Genomic DNA, 14,537 nt, shown 5'->3' on the forward strand with positions numbered 1-14,537 from the left:
ATTTGCACATGAAGGTGTTTCCACCACCATTTCTCGCACCACAATTTCTCCCACCATGTCGAACGAACAAATGATGTCTGCATTTATAAAATGTTACCGAAACGTCCTATTTTTTTTTCCTATTATTATAATTTCTTTATACGGTATGACTTTACTCACATAACTGGGTGGAAACGTGGTTATAGCAGATGAAGGAAAGGAGACCAAGAGAAAGCCTATGCAGACTAGATGTACACCAGGATTGTGGCTCAATTAATCTTAGTGTGCCGCTTACTTCCCTAATTGATCTGAGAAGAGTTTGATAGGAGAAATAATTAGTCTAGAATCTTGCCCAGTCTTTTCAACTCTTAAGTGGCCATGAAGGAAAGAAAATTGGAACACTGTCTGTCCATTTGAAGTTGCTAAGTACTGTGTATTGATGTCTTTTTAATTATTTTTTTTACCAGTTTTCAGACGATCCAGAGAGGAGAATGGCCATTCTGAACCATCATTTTATCAGACACCCTGTACGTGTGCTGGGTGAGCAGCTAGAGATGCCCGTTTCCCTCTCAGGTCAGTGGGTTACAGTGCTATAGTGTGTTTTGTAGTAGGGCCGAACTGTGTGACTGCATGTCACTTTTTAGGCTGTGTGTCCTTTTACAGAACATATGTATTACCGGGTGTGTGACCACTCTCTTATTTATCACATTCTCCAGGGTCTCCTAAAACGTGGAGCGAGGTGAACACACTCCGTCTGGCGTACAGTGCTCCCAAAGTAAGCCTACACCATTACCACCAGGGCCGAGGTCCATTTTGGTCCATAGACCCTTCACATAGCTCCTATCACTTTGGTCATCACAGACCTAAAATAACTAGATTGGCGTAATTCATGTGATTTATTGAGCCACTTAGTCTTCTAGTAGGCTAAATTGCGCTTCCAGGCCCAGAAGGAGCTGGGCCTTGATCGTACATCATTTACAGATCCATGTCTTCTGAAAATATGGCTTGGAGTTATTGTTTCTTTGCTCTCTGCAGGAAGGACAAGCCAAGTATTTCCTGTTTGCCCTCTCCAGTCGCAGGAGAGCCTACAGCCACTTCTACTGTCGCAGCAACAACCTGGTGAGACTGAGATGGCAGCTCTGCTGCTTTAATGGGATTCAAACCAATATACAATATATGCTCTTAAGATAACACTGGTGCTTCCCACTGGTTATGAATCCCACTTCTGCCACCATTCATAATAGATTTTTGATAAATAAGACTAATGATGTGAGTAAGTCCGCAAGTTGAGAACACAGTATAAGGTGAATCTTGCAAGCAGAAGACTGCATTTTGTGAGACTACCGAGCCAATGTTTGTAGTCTCTCCAACAGGAAATGACTAGCTGGGTTTACGGTTGTACACAGATGAACGGATCCTTGTGGTGAGTAGGGGTGTGGATAAGTTGGGATCCTTAACGTTAAAGAAAAATGTTTTTGTTGTTCCCTGCCCCCCACAAAATTAAAATCACAGTGCAGTTATCACAAAACTTTATCTTCTGTGTTATTGCCCAACTAGATGGTAGGCTATAAAGGCCTGGAGGAAGCTGTGTAATTTAAATAAAACCAGAGAGCAAAAGGCAAACTTTAGGCTACTTTGGTGAATTTGCGTGACAAGACATTGCAAGATACAGATTACCAATACATTCTTTCTGCCTGCCGCCTTCTCTTTCCCTCACGCTGGCTTGCCTGCTCTTGCTTTTCGCTAATGATATGAGTGTGTCTTCAGTCTGTTTTTATTTATTTTTATTTAACCTTTATTTAACTAGACAGGTCAGTTAGGAACAAATTCTTATTTACTATGACGGCCTACCCCGGCCAAACCCTAACCCGGACAACGCTGGGCCAATTGTGCGGCGCCCTATGGGACTCCCAATCACGGCCGGCTGTGATACAGCCTGGAATCGAACCAGGGTCTGTAGTGACAACTCTAGCACTGAGATGCAGTGCCTTAGAACGCTGCGCCACTCTGGAACCCTGTGGCGTGTAGAATATCCTAGCCTATTCATTGATGATAGGCCCTGCTTTACTGAAGTTGCGGGACATTACAAGCCAAGAATTTAAGATACAGCATTCCATTGCGAGATACAGCTTTTGATTGCCGATAGATAGGCCTTGTGCACGTCTCTGACTCTGTCTGCCTGGTGGCCGATCTGCCTATACTGTGCCCATCCCTTCTCTCTTCGTCGCTCGCTATGAAAGACGCGAGTGTTGTTTTCTCGAAGGTATAGACAATAATCAATCATTCTCCTCCGTTCCAAAAATACTGAATCTTGATACTCAGAAATGGGAGTTGACGGGCAAGGAGCCGAGGAATCAATTATTTTGGGTCGGCTCTCCACCACTATGGCAGCGAAAGGCAAGCAACACCAGCTAAGTTTAAATGGGAAGGAAATGCAAACTTTGCGAGGTGGATTTGAGGTACTGTAACGGTAGTAAAGGTTCCATGCTTAAACATCTGAAAGGGAGACCCAAACCGTGAGACCCAAACCATTGCTGGCAGCAGCGCAGCTGCATTGTGAATTCACAGGTAATTTTATGAACGTTTCTTATCGTTTTAACGGAACACTGATAAAATGACTGTTGAAATGTTTCGATTTTTTCCCCCCATTTGTCACGTCCCTAGTGGTGAGTACTGACTGGCCATGTCAGACATGCACTCTTTCCATTTGTCTCTCTCTCTCTCTCTCTCTTTCTCCTCGTTCATTCGCCTTTATCTCTGCTTCAGCTTACTGCTGGCTCTTTCTGACATCTGACGTACCATTCTTTCTCTCTCTTTCTCTCTCTCTCCATGCTCCTTATCTTCTTCTTTTCTCCCTTCGTTGCTGTCTCTGACTGTACTCTTCTTTCCCCAGTGTGCAGGCAGTGGATCTGTCTTTTGGAACAGAACTCCTCCCAGCTTACAAGGTAAGCATTAACTTCCCATATTTACACCACCACTAAATATTAGCGGTTAGTCAGTTATTTGAAGTCGGTCATGTTTTTGTGTCAATGTACTGTCTGCTGTTTCTCCTGTTTTTCATTTCTCTGTTTCTCGTGTTGTGGAATGCACTTTAAGTACACTGTGACATGAGTTGACACTGCACTCAAACCATGTTGACCAAAATAAATAAGTGTATATAATAATTAAGTGTAGATCAAAATAAATCTTCAGAACTGTTGCTTCACTGGTGGCTGTCTGCCCCCCCAGGTTCTGACTCTGAGCCTCAGTGAGCTGTCCTCTGTCTCTCACCTCATTGTGGTTGCCTCCAACCTCAACGGTAGACAGGTACACTGTGTGCACTCTTTCTTTTATAACCCAAAGCACTGTTTCATTCTTAAACAGATTTTGATATTACTTTATGTGCCCTAGTTATTAACAAATACGGATACAGGTAGAGAAACACTATTTTCCATAAGGTGTAGTGACAATATAAATAAATAAACTACATTTATCTCAATGGTAGCGCCATTCCATATTCATAAATGTGAAGAGAAGTAGAGGCACTCTGCTAGTACCCTTCATGTGTACATCTTTTCTACTCTGTGTCCCACAGTTCAATGTGGAGTGTGAGTGGCAGAGACAGGAGTCTCAGACCGTCTCTGTGCCAGTACCACACGTTCTCTCCTTCGGTTAGTCCTCCTTTTCTCTAATTCCTCCCTGTAGAAACAATTATATTTGCAGTCTGGTTTGTCTGAAAATCTGTATTTTGCTCAGTTTTATTTTGTAAGAGCTAGTTAGTTATGTATACTGAATTTGTTGACGTTTCTCATTCGGTGGGCAACACTGGCTCCCTATGGCTGAACTCTGTGGGTCCTCGCTCGTTCAGGCATGAGTGTGAGTGACGTCACTCTCAACTCCACCGGACTTCGGCACACCATTGAGCTGCAGCACTTTCACCAGGTAAGTCCATCTGAATTGTATATTTCTATAATAAGTTTGGTCAAGTAATTATCCACTACTTGCAGCCCAGTACATTCTATCAGGAGGTTGAACATCGTACATACAGTACTGGCAGAACAAGACCAAGGTATTTGGTCTTATACTTTCTGACCACTGTATCCACAGGTCTATCAGGCTTTCAGAATTTCAGTCGTAAGCCACTGCAAAGTAACCAAAGCAGGTAAGCAGACGTCTACAGTTTTGCAGCACATTTCTGTCAACTGATGGGGTGCGTGTTTGTGTGAGTTTGGTTGACAGCTGCTCTTAATCCATCTTTTAATTTATGATTTTGGTAATGGTTCAAAATGCAAAAGTACCAGTAATGTTGGATTGAAAGTCCTTGTCTCTATGTACAGACAGACTGCCCAATGTCTACATAATGAAGGTGCCATGGTTTAGGGAGGACTCCGTTACCACGTCCAGGCAAGATTTTACCACCTGTCCATCCATCTGTTTGTCTGTCCACCAATTCTGGCTATTTAAAAAAAAAAAATGTGTATCTAATGTATTTACCAGTAACCCAATGGAAAACTGTTATTTATCTGGTCTATCCCTGCAATCTCTCTCAGTATTCCCTCTGTAACAGAGATATCGGGAATGCTCCACACGAGTCGTCCTGACAACTCCACTGGTGTCCTGTTGCAGCTCCACACTGCCCCCAACTGCCTCTATAAGGTACTGCCCACAATTAAATGGGATACTTTTTGTTTTTCTGTTATCTCAACATGGTATTGCCCATTAATGTGAGGCATTAAACCATGATGAAGGCTTCAAGCTGAATCACGTTTGGTTTTTAATTTAAAAAAAACTTTTATTAAACTTCCCTTTTTCTCTAAGACTGGCTGAATCTCTCTCTCATCTCTCCCTCTCCAGGTATCTGTGAGAACTTCATTTCCCAGGGTGCTTGGACAGGTAAGACCTATACTCTGTCGTGCTCAGCTCTCACCCTTACATACAGAGTTATGAGCGTTGTAGTACTACTCCTGGGTAATTTAGCCTTGTGTGAAATGGAGGCTAGCTAACTTAAATTCAAACACACCAATATGACTAACTAGTGAAAGGAATTTTCTACCCTGCTGTCCTCCCAGGTGTTGAGGTTCTGTGGGCCCGTGTTGCCGGTGTACGTGGCTGTAGCGCTCCTACTGGCCTGTGGGGGGCAGATGTCCTCTGTCGTGAGGATGGGGCGCCCCCTACAGATGAGCCATGCCGTGGCCAGATCCCTGCAGCCCCACAAGGTGGACCTTCCCGTCTACCTGCTGCATCTGCTGCTCAGGTAGACCTATTATTCAATCAAGCATGCATGTGTGTGCAACAATGGAGGCTGCTGAGGGAGAGGACTGCTCATAATAATGGCTGGATGGCGCGAATGGGATGGCATCAAACACATGGAAACCATGTTGTTGATACTGTTCCACGGATTTCGCTCCAGCCATTAACACGTTCCCGTCCTCCCCAATTAAGTTGCCACCAACCTCCTGTGGTGTGCGCACACACACAAATGCATGTGCACACACACACAAATGCATGTGCACACACACACAAATGCATGTGCACACACACACACACACGCATGCACACAGACACACTGTGAAAGACCACTCGTATTACATGAAACAACACCACACCATACAAAGTCCCTCTATCCTCCTTCATCCCACTATTTCTATCCAGGTATAGCTGGTTCCAGGATGGTTGGTCCACTCTTCATCTCCCGCCGTTAGATGCTCTCCCCGCCACCTCCCCAGATGGTATGACACAGGAGGGCTTGCCCCTAAACGAAGACTGGCCACGCCTCCTGTCCCCCCTGCTGTATGTTTTGGGAGCAGCCATGGCCTTCTGGGGCAGTGTGCTGCTCCGCCTCTTTCTAAGGCTGCTTTCGTTGCTATTGGCCCCGCTTCACAGGTAATGAATGCCCGCTCCCCTCATGCATTAGATTGAACTCCATGGAATTAGAATTAGTTTAGTCTGTGTGTGGGTGTCTGCTTTCAGGCCCTCTGTGTCTCGGGACTGCGGCACCCTGCGTAGGCGGACTCAGCTGCTCCTCATCCTGTGTCTGAGCGTGTTAGGATGGGCTTCCTGTGGAGCCCTGTCAATCACAGCCACCTTCCTGCTGCATCTCTACCGAGTGAGTCTAGGGGCCCAGTTAAATACTTACTCATTGAACTTGTTAGTTTTCCTGTGGTTTACTGATGTGTGCCTATGTTTCTGTCCAGGTTCTAAGGTTACAGATGATAGAGAGGTCTCTGAGTCATATGCTGAACCTGGTAAGAGTCAGAATTATTGCCCTCTAAAAATGACCTCTCTAAAATATTCATATATTGATTATAATCACAACTACCCTTCCAGGCGCCCGAGAAACAAACAGACAAAGAGAAAGGCACTGGGGAAAAAGAGAAAGGCACTGGGGAAAAAGAGAAAGGCACAGGGGAAAAAGAGAAAGGCACTGGGGAAAAAGAGAAAGGCACTGGGGAAAAAGAGAAAGGCACTGGGGAAAAAGAGAAAGGCACTGGGGAAAAAGAGAAAGGCACCGGGAACAGTGAGGCCCTGGACAGCAAACCTAAAGAATGTAACGGCGCCCCCCTGCTATCGGACTCGGTACTGCAGGATGTGAGAGATGACCTGCAGCTGCACGTCAGCCTGTCTGCTCTCCTCACTCTACCAGTCATGCTCTGTGCCCCATCACTGATCCACTGGACCCGCAACCTCAGGTACTAGAGTGTGTTTGTGTCTAGCCCTTACCACCCTCTACTTCCATAACTCTACCGTGTGTATGTCCATGTGTAGAACTGTGATTTTCCCCCTTCCTTTAATTGCCTTTTCTCTTTGCAGATATTCTTTTGCTCGTTTGGATCCTGACCCTTGCTGGCCCCACTCCGTGCCTCTCTTCATCGCCTCTCTGCTGCTCATCAACTGTAACACACTCACTCTCAGCTACAGGTGCTTGTATTATACTGCTCCGTCTGTCTCACATGCGCGCACATCTTTCATGTCTGTCTTCACTCCTGTCCTTTCACCCAGGTGTGTTTTAACTTGGGATTTACGCTCTTGTGTTTCAGTAAAACCCTGCCTATCACATCCCGCCTGCTGTTGCCTCTCTCCGTTGCCATGGTGACTTTCTCCCCACTCCATCTATACCGTGTAAACTACTTTGTGTCTGCAGCCCTGGTTCCGCTGGCTGTTTCCTGTCTCTTCTGAGTTCTGCTGGCACCTGCGCTGGGCCTATCACTCAGCAGACTCACAGATCCGGGTCAGGTCCCCAAACTGGTCAAAGCTAGTCTGGCCTGGGATTTGCACTCCCCTTTCAGGCCCTGAAGGGGGCGACGATGGCAACCCTACAGCAGAGCCATAGACATACATAGTTTGCGAAACTGTCGGCCATGTTGTCTCCAAGTGTTCCAAGCTTTTGGTGCCAACATGGCTACCATTGGAATTCCCAGTCTTAACCAAGTTTGCCTTACTCTGTATATATATGGCTCTGTCTTCAAGGAGCATGACGCGATTACTCCTTCATAACAAATGTCACGCCTGATACTTGTGGTTCTCAACAGGATTTTGCTCTTATCGTTTTTCATACAACTGTAATTTAACCTATTTTAGTACAGTATAATTGTGGTAATAATGAGTATGAGGGGATTTGTCTCGTGTTGATTGGATTCTGTTTTTTGGCCCTAAACGTCTTGGCCTGTCTTATTGGTAACTTTGAATACACTCATGAAGCTAGCTACCTTTACTCTGTCATTAGTAAGATGTCATAAGCAGTCAAGTGTTGCAATTAGGGTTGCAAAACTACCTGTAATTTACCATTTATACAATTAAAAAAATATATTTTACATGCTATGAAAATTTATTAAAAACCTTAAACTTTTCAAAAGTCTGGTAGTTTACTGGTCAATTTTGAAAGTTACCAGTAACATTCCCTCCCTTTGCAACCTTAGTTACAATGATGTCATGCAGCTAGCTGTTACTGTATGCAAGATGACCGTGGCTAACTCGCTTGCTTGGCTAGCTATTGTAACTACACCGGACATGTTCCGTCATGCTTTTGACAGTGTAAAGATTTGAAAGGTTTTCTTAAACTCTTACCACACCCTCAAACCTTCTTCAACTGCTATCTTGCGTTGCTATCGTCCTGTTCAAAGCACAGATGATGCGTTTTTGAAAGTGGAGCTCCTAACTACATAACCTGTTCTTAGCCAAGTATGGTCGTTTTATTATGCAGTATGTGGCCATAGCTATGAATGTTATTGGTTAGTCTCGATCTAAAGTGACCGGGTCCTGACTACCTAGGATCCTCATGAGGAATGGATGACCCTGCACACCATAGCTTCTTTTAGTTGTGCAATGTTGTAGGAAGGTTATATGGAGTTGGATGCTATTCCACATCAGATCATTGGGGGTATAACTTGACATTGTATCTATGTCGTAACATAACTGCTCGAGCAGTTTTTCCTGTGCATCTCTATGGACGGAGTCCAGGTTGATGTTATCCATACTAGAGTATATTAGATCTGATATTACCTTGCAAACAGGCCTATCATGCGACTCTGCTATTCTGTTACAAGCTACTGTCTATTTCTGATTTAACAAAATGTCCTCTGCTTGAAGAGCTAGCTTTAAAGGGATCTTTGGCTTTTTTTTATTTTATTGATGTCGTTAAGAGGCCATGGCCCCTATTATTTACTAGAAGAGTCGTTACTTACTTGGAAAACATCAGCACTTGGTATTTCCATTTGCCTTAATCAGTTACCTCACATTTTTCCAAACTGGACTTTCTAAAGACACATAGCTCCTGCATTGAAATACAGTTCACAAACTGACATCGGCTTGGTCTCCACAAGGCAGACACGTGTATTACCCTCATTGTCGTAATGAAAGCACAGGGTTGTAGATCTTCAGGATCAGATGAAGGAGCCCTATTGCCACCGATACATGGAGGCACCAGAGATGGTGCCTTTTAGACTGTTTCACCCTCTACTGTTTGCTAATTCAAGGTGGGTGTGTTTGCGTAAAACCCTATCAGCCATAGCTCCACTCCAATGTACAACACAGTGGATTGTGTTAGTGGTGTTTTTTGACAATTGTTTTGTAAGAATTAACCAATAGTGTCTGTGTGTTTGTACGTGTACTTTTGATGCTCACCAGCACCCCTTGACCCCAACTCTGTTGGCATCCCTTGGACAAAGCAGCTAGTGCCTTTCTGCCGATTTGCCCCTCCCCCTCCACGCATTCACTCTCCTCTCTGCCTGTCAATCAAGACACTTCCCTAGTATAGGGCATACGATTGTGACATAGACCAGCATCTCTGACAAGTGACTAATCTGGTCATCTGAGTTCAACAGTAGTGAGCATAACTCTTGTTTGTAGCTGTCTTAACACTTTAATTTGCAAGACAGAACAGATTTCAAATACAGAATAGTTACATGGAATGGAACAGGTTATGTTGGTGTATGTTAAATGACTTGACAAAGCCTCAACGGTGTTATGTCAAGGTAAAGGCAACTTGGTTCTTGTACAGTGTTACGACTTTTCAAGCTCAACAAGACAGGCTAGGAATTGAACACCTTTGTCCATCCTAGCTAGCTTCAATTTAAAGAGACCAAACTCACTCCAGCACGAACACACACGCATATACTACACACTCTCCCCGACAACACCCCCCCTCTCCCCCGTGTCACCTGCACTGTGAATGTACCTGTTTGTTTGTATGTGTGTGCATAAGTATGTAAGGCCTTTAGTGCGGGTGCTTTGTGTGTACTAAACTATAGTATGTCAATGTGGTGCAGTTTTTAGTGCTTTGAAACGTACATACTCTGCCTCACTCCAAATGTGAATTGTGACCAGATTTATATAGATGAAACTTTGTGGTAAAACTAGTATAAATGGGCATATGTTTTCTATGAATATGGTAGATTTTTTTTCTTCTCCTTTTTTATTGGTGTTCACTGTGACCGGTGCCCGTGATTTCTGAAGTGAGATTGACACCTCGGCAACTACTCATGTTCTAACGTAACCAACCAGAGTGAAGCTGTCGCCACAAGCATATCTCAATTTAAATATGTTTGTTTAGCTTTTTAGGCTCTTTGAGATTATTTTTATGTAATGAAAAGCACTACACAAGTTAAATAAATAACAATCATTGTATGGAATACTGTTCCTTGAACCCCGAAATGCCTGTTTGCATTCATAGCTGTTATGATTGTAATGTTAGCAGTCATAATTTTTTTAAATTAAAATCTGTTATTGCAACTGTAAGTGGTCATAACAGTTGTTTGTTATTAAAAGCAGACATAATTCACGTTATGATTGCCTGAAAATGTATATGATCACGTTAAGAGTAACGGTGTAGATGGTGGCTGCTTGTGGAATGACGAATGATTATACCAAGGATATAGCTGATGATTTTAAGGAAAGTGTCTCCAAATTGTACATATTGTGTGTCCAATGAAGTGAATTGCTGTTGCTTTGTGCTGTTGTAGCTTTACTGTTGCAACTAGGATGCTAAGACAGACTTCAACTCCACAGCGACCCCCCCCCCCCCACCCCCCACACTACTTCTTTGATTCACACCCAAGGACAAAATACTTGCATGTAAATGTCCCATCATACATATTCAACTAGAGTGGTGGATTTAGTTCGGCAGCTGCAAAGTCCAGATGAATGCTAAAAGTTTGTTTGGGTCTCCACTTGCTCTTTGATGTTCTGTTGACTATAGGGAAGTGAACATCCAGTTAAGTGTTACCAAACTGTCGTTACACACTGATAGTCATGTTACTGATGCGGTCTCTTGCTGTTTCTGTCCCAGGTGACTTTCAACCTATAACCTCCTATCTCGAACTGGTCCTCGTTGTGTGAAGATGGTCTCTTGCTGACCTTTGCTGAACAAGAAATGTTCCAAAAATTAAATTGGACCCAAAAAGACCTTGCCTGAGTGAATGTTTGGAGTCTGTTTCTACAGTTAGGTTATAGGTCAAGTGACAAGGACCGGCATACTCAATTCTCAGGTTTTAGCATTGTCGCAACAAAAAAAAGAGATTGCTTTGGTGTTTCTTTTATATTGTAATTTTTTTTAAATCTAATGTTATTATAACAGATTTGTGCAATTGTTAGCATTATTGCTGTTTAAATAAAGTTGTGAGAAGAAATGGCAACCACAGGTGTCTTACACTTTTGTACCTCATTTGCTCTTTTTTCTGTTGTTTCATCAACTGCTTATTTAGAGAATGAGGTCAATTAACGGACTTATAATAGATGGGTTGGTTGTTTTAGCATCTGCACAACTATGGGCAAAACAGACAGGGTTGACAGATTATTGAAAACAAAGTTGCATTATGAGCACTTGAGTTACAGTTCATATAAGGAAATCAGTCAATTGAAATAAAATCATTAGGCCCTAATCTATGGATTTCACATGACTGGGCAGGGGCGCAGCCATGGGTGAGCTAAGCCCAGCCAATCAGAATGAGTTTTTCCCCGCAAAAGGGCTTTATTACAGACCGAAACACTCCTGGCTCTCATGAGGACTGCCAGAGTTTACAATGCTGCAGAGGTTACATTGATCTGAGGTTACCGGCCTCAGAAATTTCAGTGCAAATACATGCTTCACAGAGTTCAAGTAACAGACACATCTCAACATAACCTTTTCAGAGACTGTGTGAATCAGACCTTCATGGTCAAATTACTGCAAAGAAACCACTACTAAAGGACACCAATAAGAAGAAGAGGCTTGCTTCGGCCAAGAAACACAAGCAATTGACATTAGACCGTTGGAAATCTGTCCTTTGGTCTGAGGCCAAATTTTAGATTTTTGGTTCAAACTCTGTGTCTTTGTGAGATGCAGAGTAGGTGAACAGATGATCTCCACGTGTGTGGTTCCCACCGTGAAGCATGGAGGGGGAGGTGTGATTGTGCTTTGCTGGTGACACTGTCTGTGATTTATTTAGAATTCAAGGCACACTTAACCAGCATGGCTACCACAGCATTCTGCAACGATACACCTCCAAACTGGTTTTCGCTTAGTGGGACTATCATTTGTTTTTCAACAGGACAATGACCCAACGCACCTCCAGGCTGTGTAAGGGCTATTTGGCGAAGAAGGAGAGTGATGGAGTGCTGAATCAAATGCAGCACTCCTTAGCCTCGTTTTGTATCACATTTCAAAGATAAAACTGGGGGGGGACAAAAATGCAATTTCAGAGAGTGGCGGGGGGGTGGGACGACACGTCCTCAGTGAAAGTCCCGCCCCTGGTACAATGATTGTCTACACTATACTTGCTTGTTTTGTCATATAAACTGAAATTAGGCAAACTATTAATATGTAAGCAACCAGGAAATGGCGGAGCGATTTCTGTATAGTGCACCTTTTAATTATTATTATTCCCCCCCAAAAAATGTACAGTAACATGTACAGTAACAGTAACATTTTACAGTAACATGCAAAACACAAAAAAACAGAACAGCCAGAGGGATTCCACAAAGAAATACAAATTCTAATAATAGAAATCCACATATCAATTAAAATAGAGACATGTAGCGAATAGATTTTTTAAAACATTTTGTTTTGTATATGTTTTAATGATTCTAAAAAGTTTTCCAAATCAGATACAAAAATTTTGAAAATTGTATTTTTCTTCATAAATGTTGATTTGTGTATGAAAAATGTTCCTAGTAAAAATAAAGAGATTTATGACATACTGTTCAATTGTGGATTCAGTGTAGTAAGATAATGTCAAACTTAGATATATCAATGGTTGTATGCATTTTGTTGCCAAGATGTAGTTTTACCTCAGTCCAGAACACTAAGTAAACAATGACAGAATAAGTGTTCAATAGATTCCGTTTCTAGTTCACAAAAACTGCATTCACTGGTAACAGGTATATATTTAGAAATCAAGCTATTACTTGGATAGAATCTATGGATAATCTTAATTAAAGGAGATCTCCTTTACTTTACTTTAATCATCGGCATTAATATGGAGTTGGTCCCCCCTTTGCTGCTACAACAGCCTTCACTCTTCTGGGAAGGCTTCCCACTAGATGTTGGAAGATTGCTGCGGGGACAAGAGCATTAGTAAGGTCGGGCACTGATATTGGGGCGATTAGACCTGGCTCGCAGTCAGCGTTCCAATTGATCCCAAAGGTGTTCGATGGGGTTGAGGTCAGGGCTCTGTGCAGGTCAGTCAAATTCTTCCACTCCGATCTCAACAAACCATGTTCATGTCATCTTCATCAATCAACTGCATTATAGTAAAAAACTACTTTGACTACCACCACCGATTTCTGTATGCTAGCTACACTACCAGCTTATACGAATGGGAGTCAGCATTTGTCAGTCACTTTTCCTAAACCTGAAAAGGGATAACAACTTAATGTTAGGCAGCAAAAACAGCCAAATATATAAAATTAACCACATTTTGGGCCTGTTACAATACATCAGTCATGACGGAATTGACAAATATCCACTTTGTTAGATCAGATTTGTTGAATGTGCGCCAATCCAGTGTCCTATCCCCCCACGGTCTGCATTCCATTGACCTCTTTACTGCATTTATCCCCATTACCTACCCAATCTCTTTCCAGGAGTTCAAACTCATTTTCGTGTCTTTGAAATCCCTACATGAAAATATGTTTTTTATGAACTTGTTCTGATAGCCTTTCGTCAAAGTGCACTGCAAATTCAACAACAATTCAAATTGTCAAGGGAGTGAGTTTGTTTATACAGGATGTACTGCCCCTACCTACCGTCAACCAATCATGTCAATGTGGAGCTAAGCGGAGCCCTCTGCATTGTTACAAAAATTGGGGCCTCCAAAAAGGGCCTCCAAAAAGCTAGAGCTGCCCCTGTGTGTAATTCAAAAACAACTTAGCTATTGAAATGCAAGCAACAGGTGATGACACCAGTTACAGAAAGTAATACAATACCAAAACATAAAAAACATATGTCACTCAAGTCAACTTGTAATACATTCATCAGTACTTTTCAAATTAACCTTAGCACAAACAAACAACAATATGAAACAAAGATGATTCACTTTATTTTAAATTATGATGTAATGTGGTCGCTGCAAGCTGTCTGTGTTTACATCTCTCTCAGTCCAATCACCAAACACGGCTACAGTAGAGGGAGAGAGGTTACAAGAGAAAAGGGTGGGGGGACTAGGTGGAGGTTCAGATCTCCTGGAAAGTTACCCTCCTGTAGCTTATCAACCAGCTAGTTATTAGAATCAGTAGAGCCATGTATCAGATCAAGCTGCTTCTTGCATTGAATCTGTTGATTCCATCTCGATCTGATCATCCTCATCGTTGTACTCCAGTCCTCCACAGCTAACACACCTGATTAAACTAATTGCATTCCGAGGACTAGAGTCCTCTAGGGAATCACCTTAAAAACACAAGTGTCACAGTTACTTTGTTTGCAAACGGTAGCAACACTTTTTTTAAAAACCAAGCAATGCTTTCATATCTAACCTACATGCTTGTCGTCTGCAAAAAAAGCAAATAGGCACACGTAACAAACATTCATTATAGTAGGGTCAATGTGTTCACAGAGTTGTATCATGTCTACATACGGTCTCCAGGGATAGGTGAGGTGGGGAATGTGA

At 42.7% G+C, this 14,537-nt stretch overlaps 1 protein-coding gene and 1 long non-coding RNA gene across 7 annotated transcripts in view; one reads left to right on the forward strand and one right to left on the reverse strand.

The window, feature by feature from the left end:
* pgap1 (post-GPI attachment to proteins inositol deacylase 1) overlaps positions 1-11,087 on the forward strand; it is a 28,250-nt gene extending 17,163 nt beyond the window's left edge. For 2 of the 6 annotated variants that reach the window (XM_036974116.2, XM_090229559.1), the window contains 19 exons: positions 447-552; positions 696-754; positions 1,015-1,098; positions 1,341-1,402; positions 2,873-2,924; positions 3,208-3,285; positions 3,554-3,629; positions 3,827-3,900; positions 4,066-4,120; positions 4,296-4,362; positions 4,509-4,614; positions 4,813-4,851; positions 5,028-5,212; positions 5,611-5,841; positions 5,929-6,064; positions 6,153-6,203; positions 6,286-6,647; positions 6,769-6,876; positions 6,996-11,087. In XM_036974116.2, the coding sequence (XP_036830011.1) occupies positions 447-552; positions 696-754; positions 1,015-1,098; positions 1,341-1,402; positions 2,873-2,924; positions 3,208-3,285; positions 3,554-3,629; positions 3,827-3,900; positions 4,066-4,120; positions 4,296-4,362; positions 4,509-4,614; positions 4,813-4,851; positions 5,028-5,212; positions 5,611-5,841; positions 5,929-6,064; positions 6,153-6,203; positions 6,286-6,647; positions 6,769-6,876; positions 6,996-7,134 (2,070 nt within the window). In that variant the 3' untranslated portion in view covers positions 7,135-11,087. The remainder of the gene's footprint in view (positions 1-446; positions 553-695; positions 755-1,014; positions 1,099-1,340; positions 1,403-2,872; positions 2,925-3,207; positions 3,286-3,553; positions 3,630-3,826; positions 3,901-4,065; positions 4,121-4,295; positions 4,363-4,508; positions 4,615-4,812; positions 4,852-5,027; positions 5,213-5,610; positions 5,842-5,928; positions 6,065-6,152; positions 6,204-6,285; positions 6,648-6,768; positions 6,877-6,995) is intronic. The other 4 variants (XM_036974117.2, XM_090229560.1, XM_090229557.1 and 1 more) reach the window with 3 other exon arrangements.
* LOC149984610 (uncharacterized) overlaps positions 1-14,537 on the reverse strand; it is a 755,830-nt gene that overhangs the window by 153,509 nt on the left and 587,784 nt on the right. The window lies entirely within an intron of this gene.

This window comes from Oncorhynchus mykiss, chromosome 3, assembly GCF_057628025.1.
Source record: "Oncorhynchus mykiss isolate SJ-2025 chromosome 3, ASM5762802v1, whole genome shotgun sequence".
NCBI lineage: Eukaryota > Metazoa > Chordata > Actinopteri > Salmoniformes > Salmonidae > Oncorhynchus > Oncorhynchus mykiss.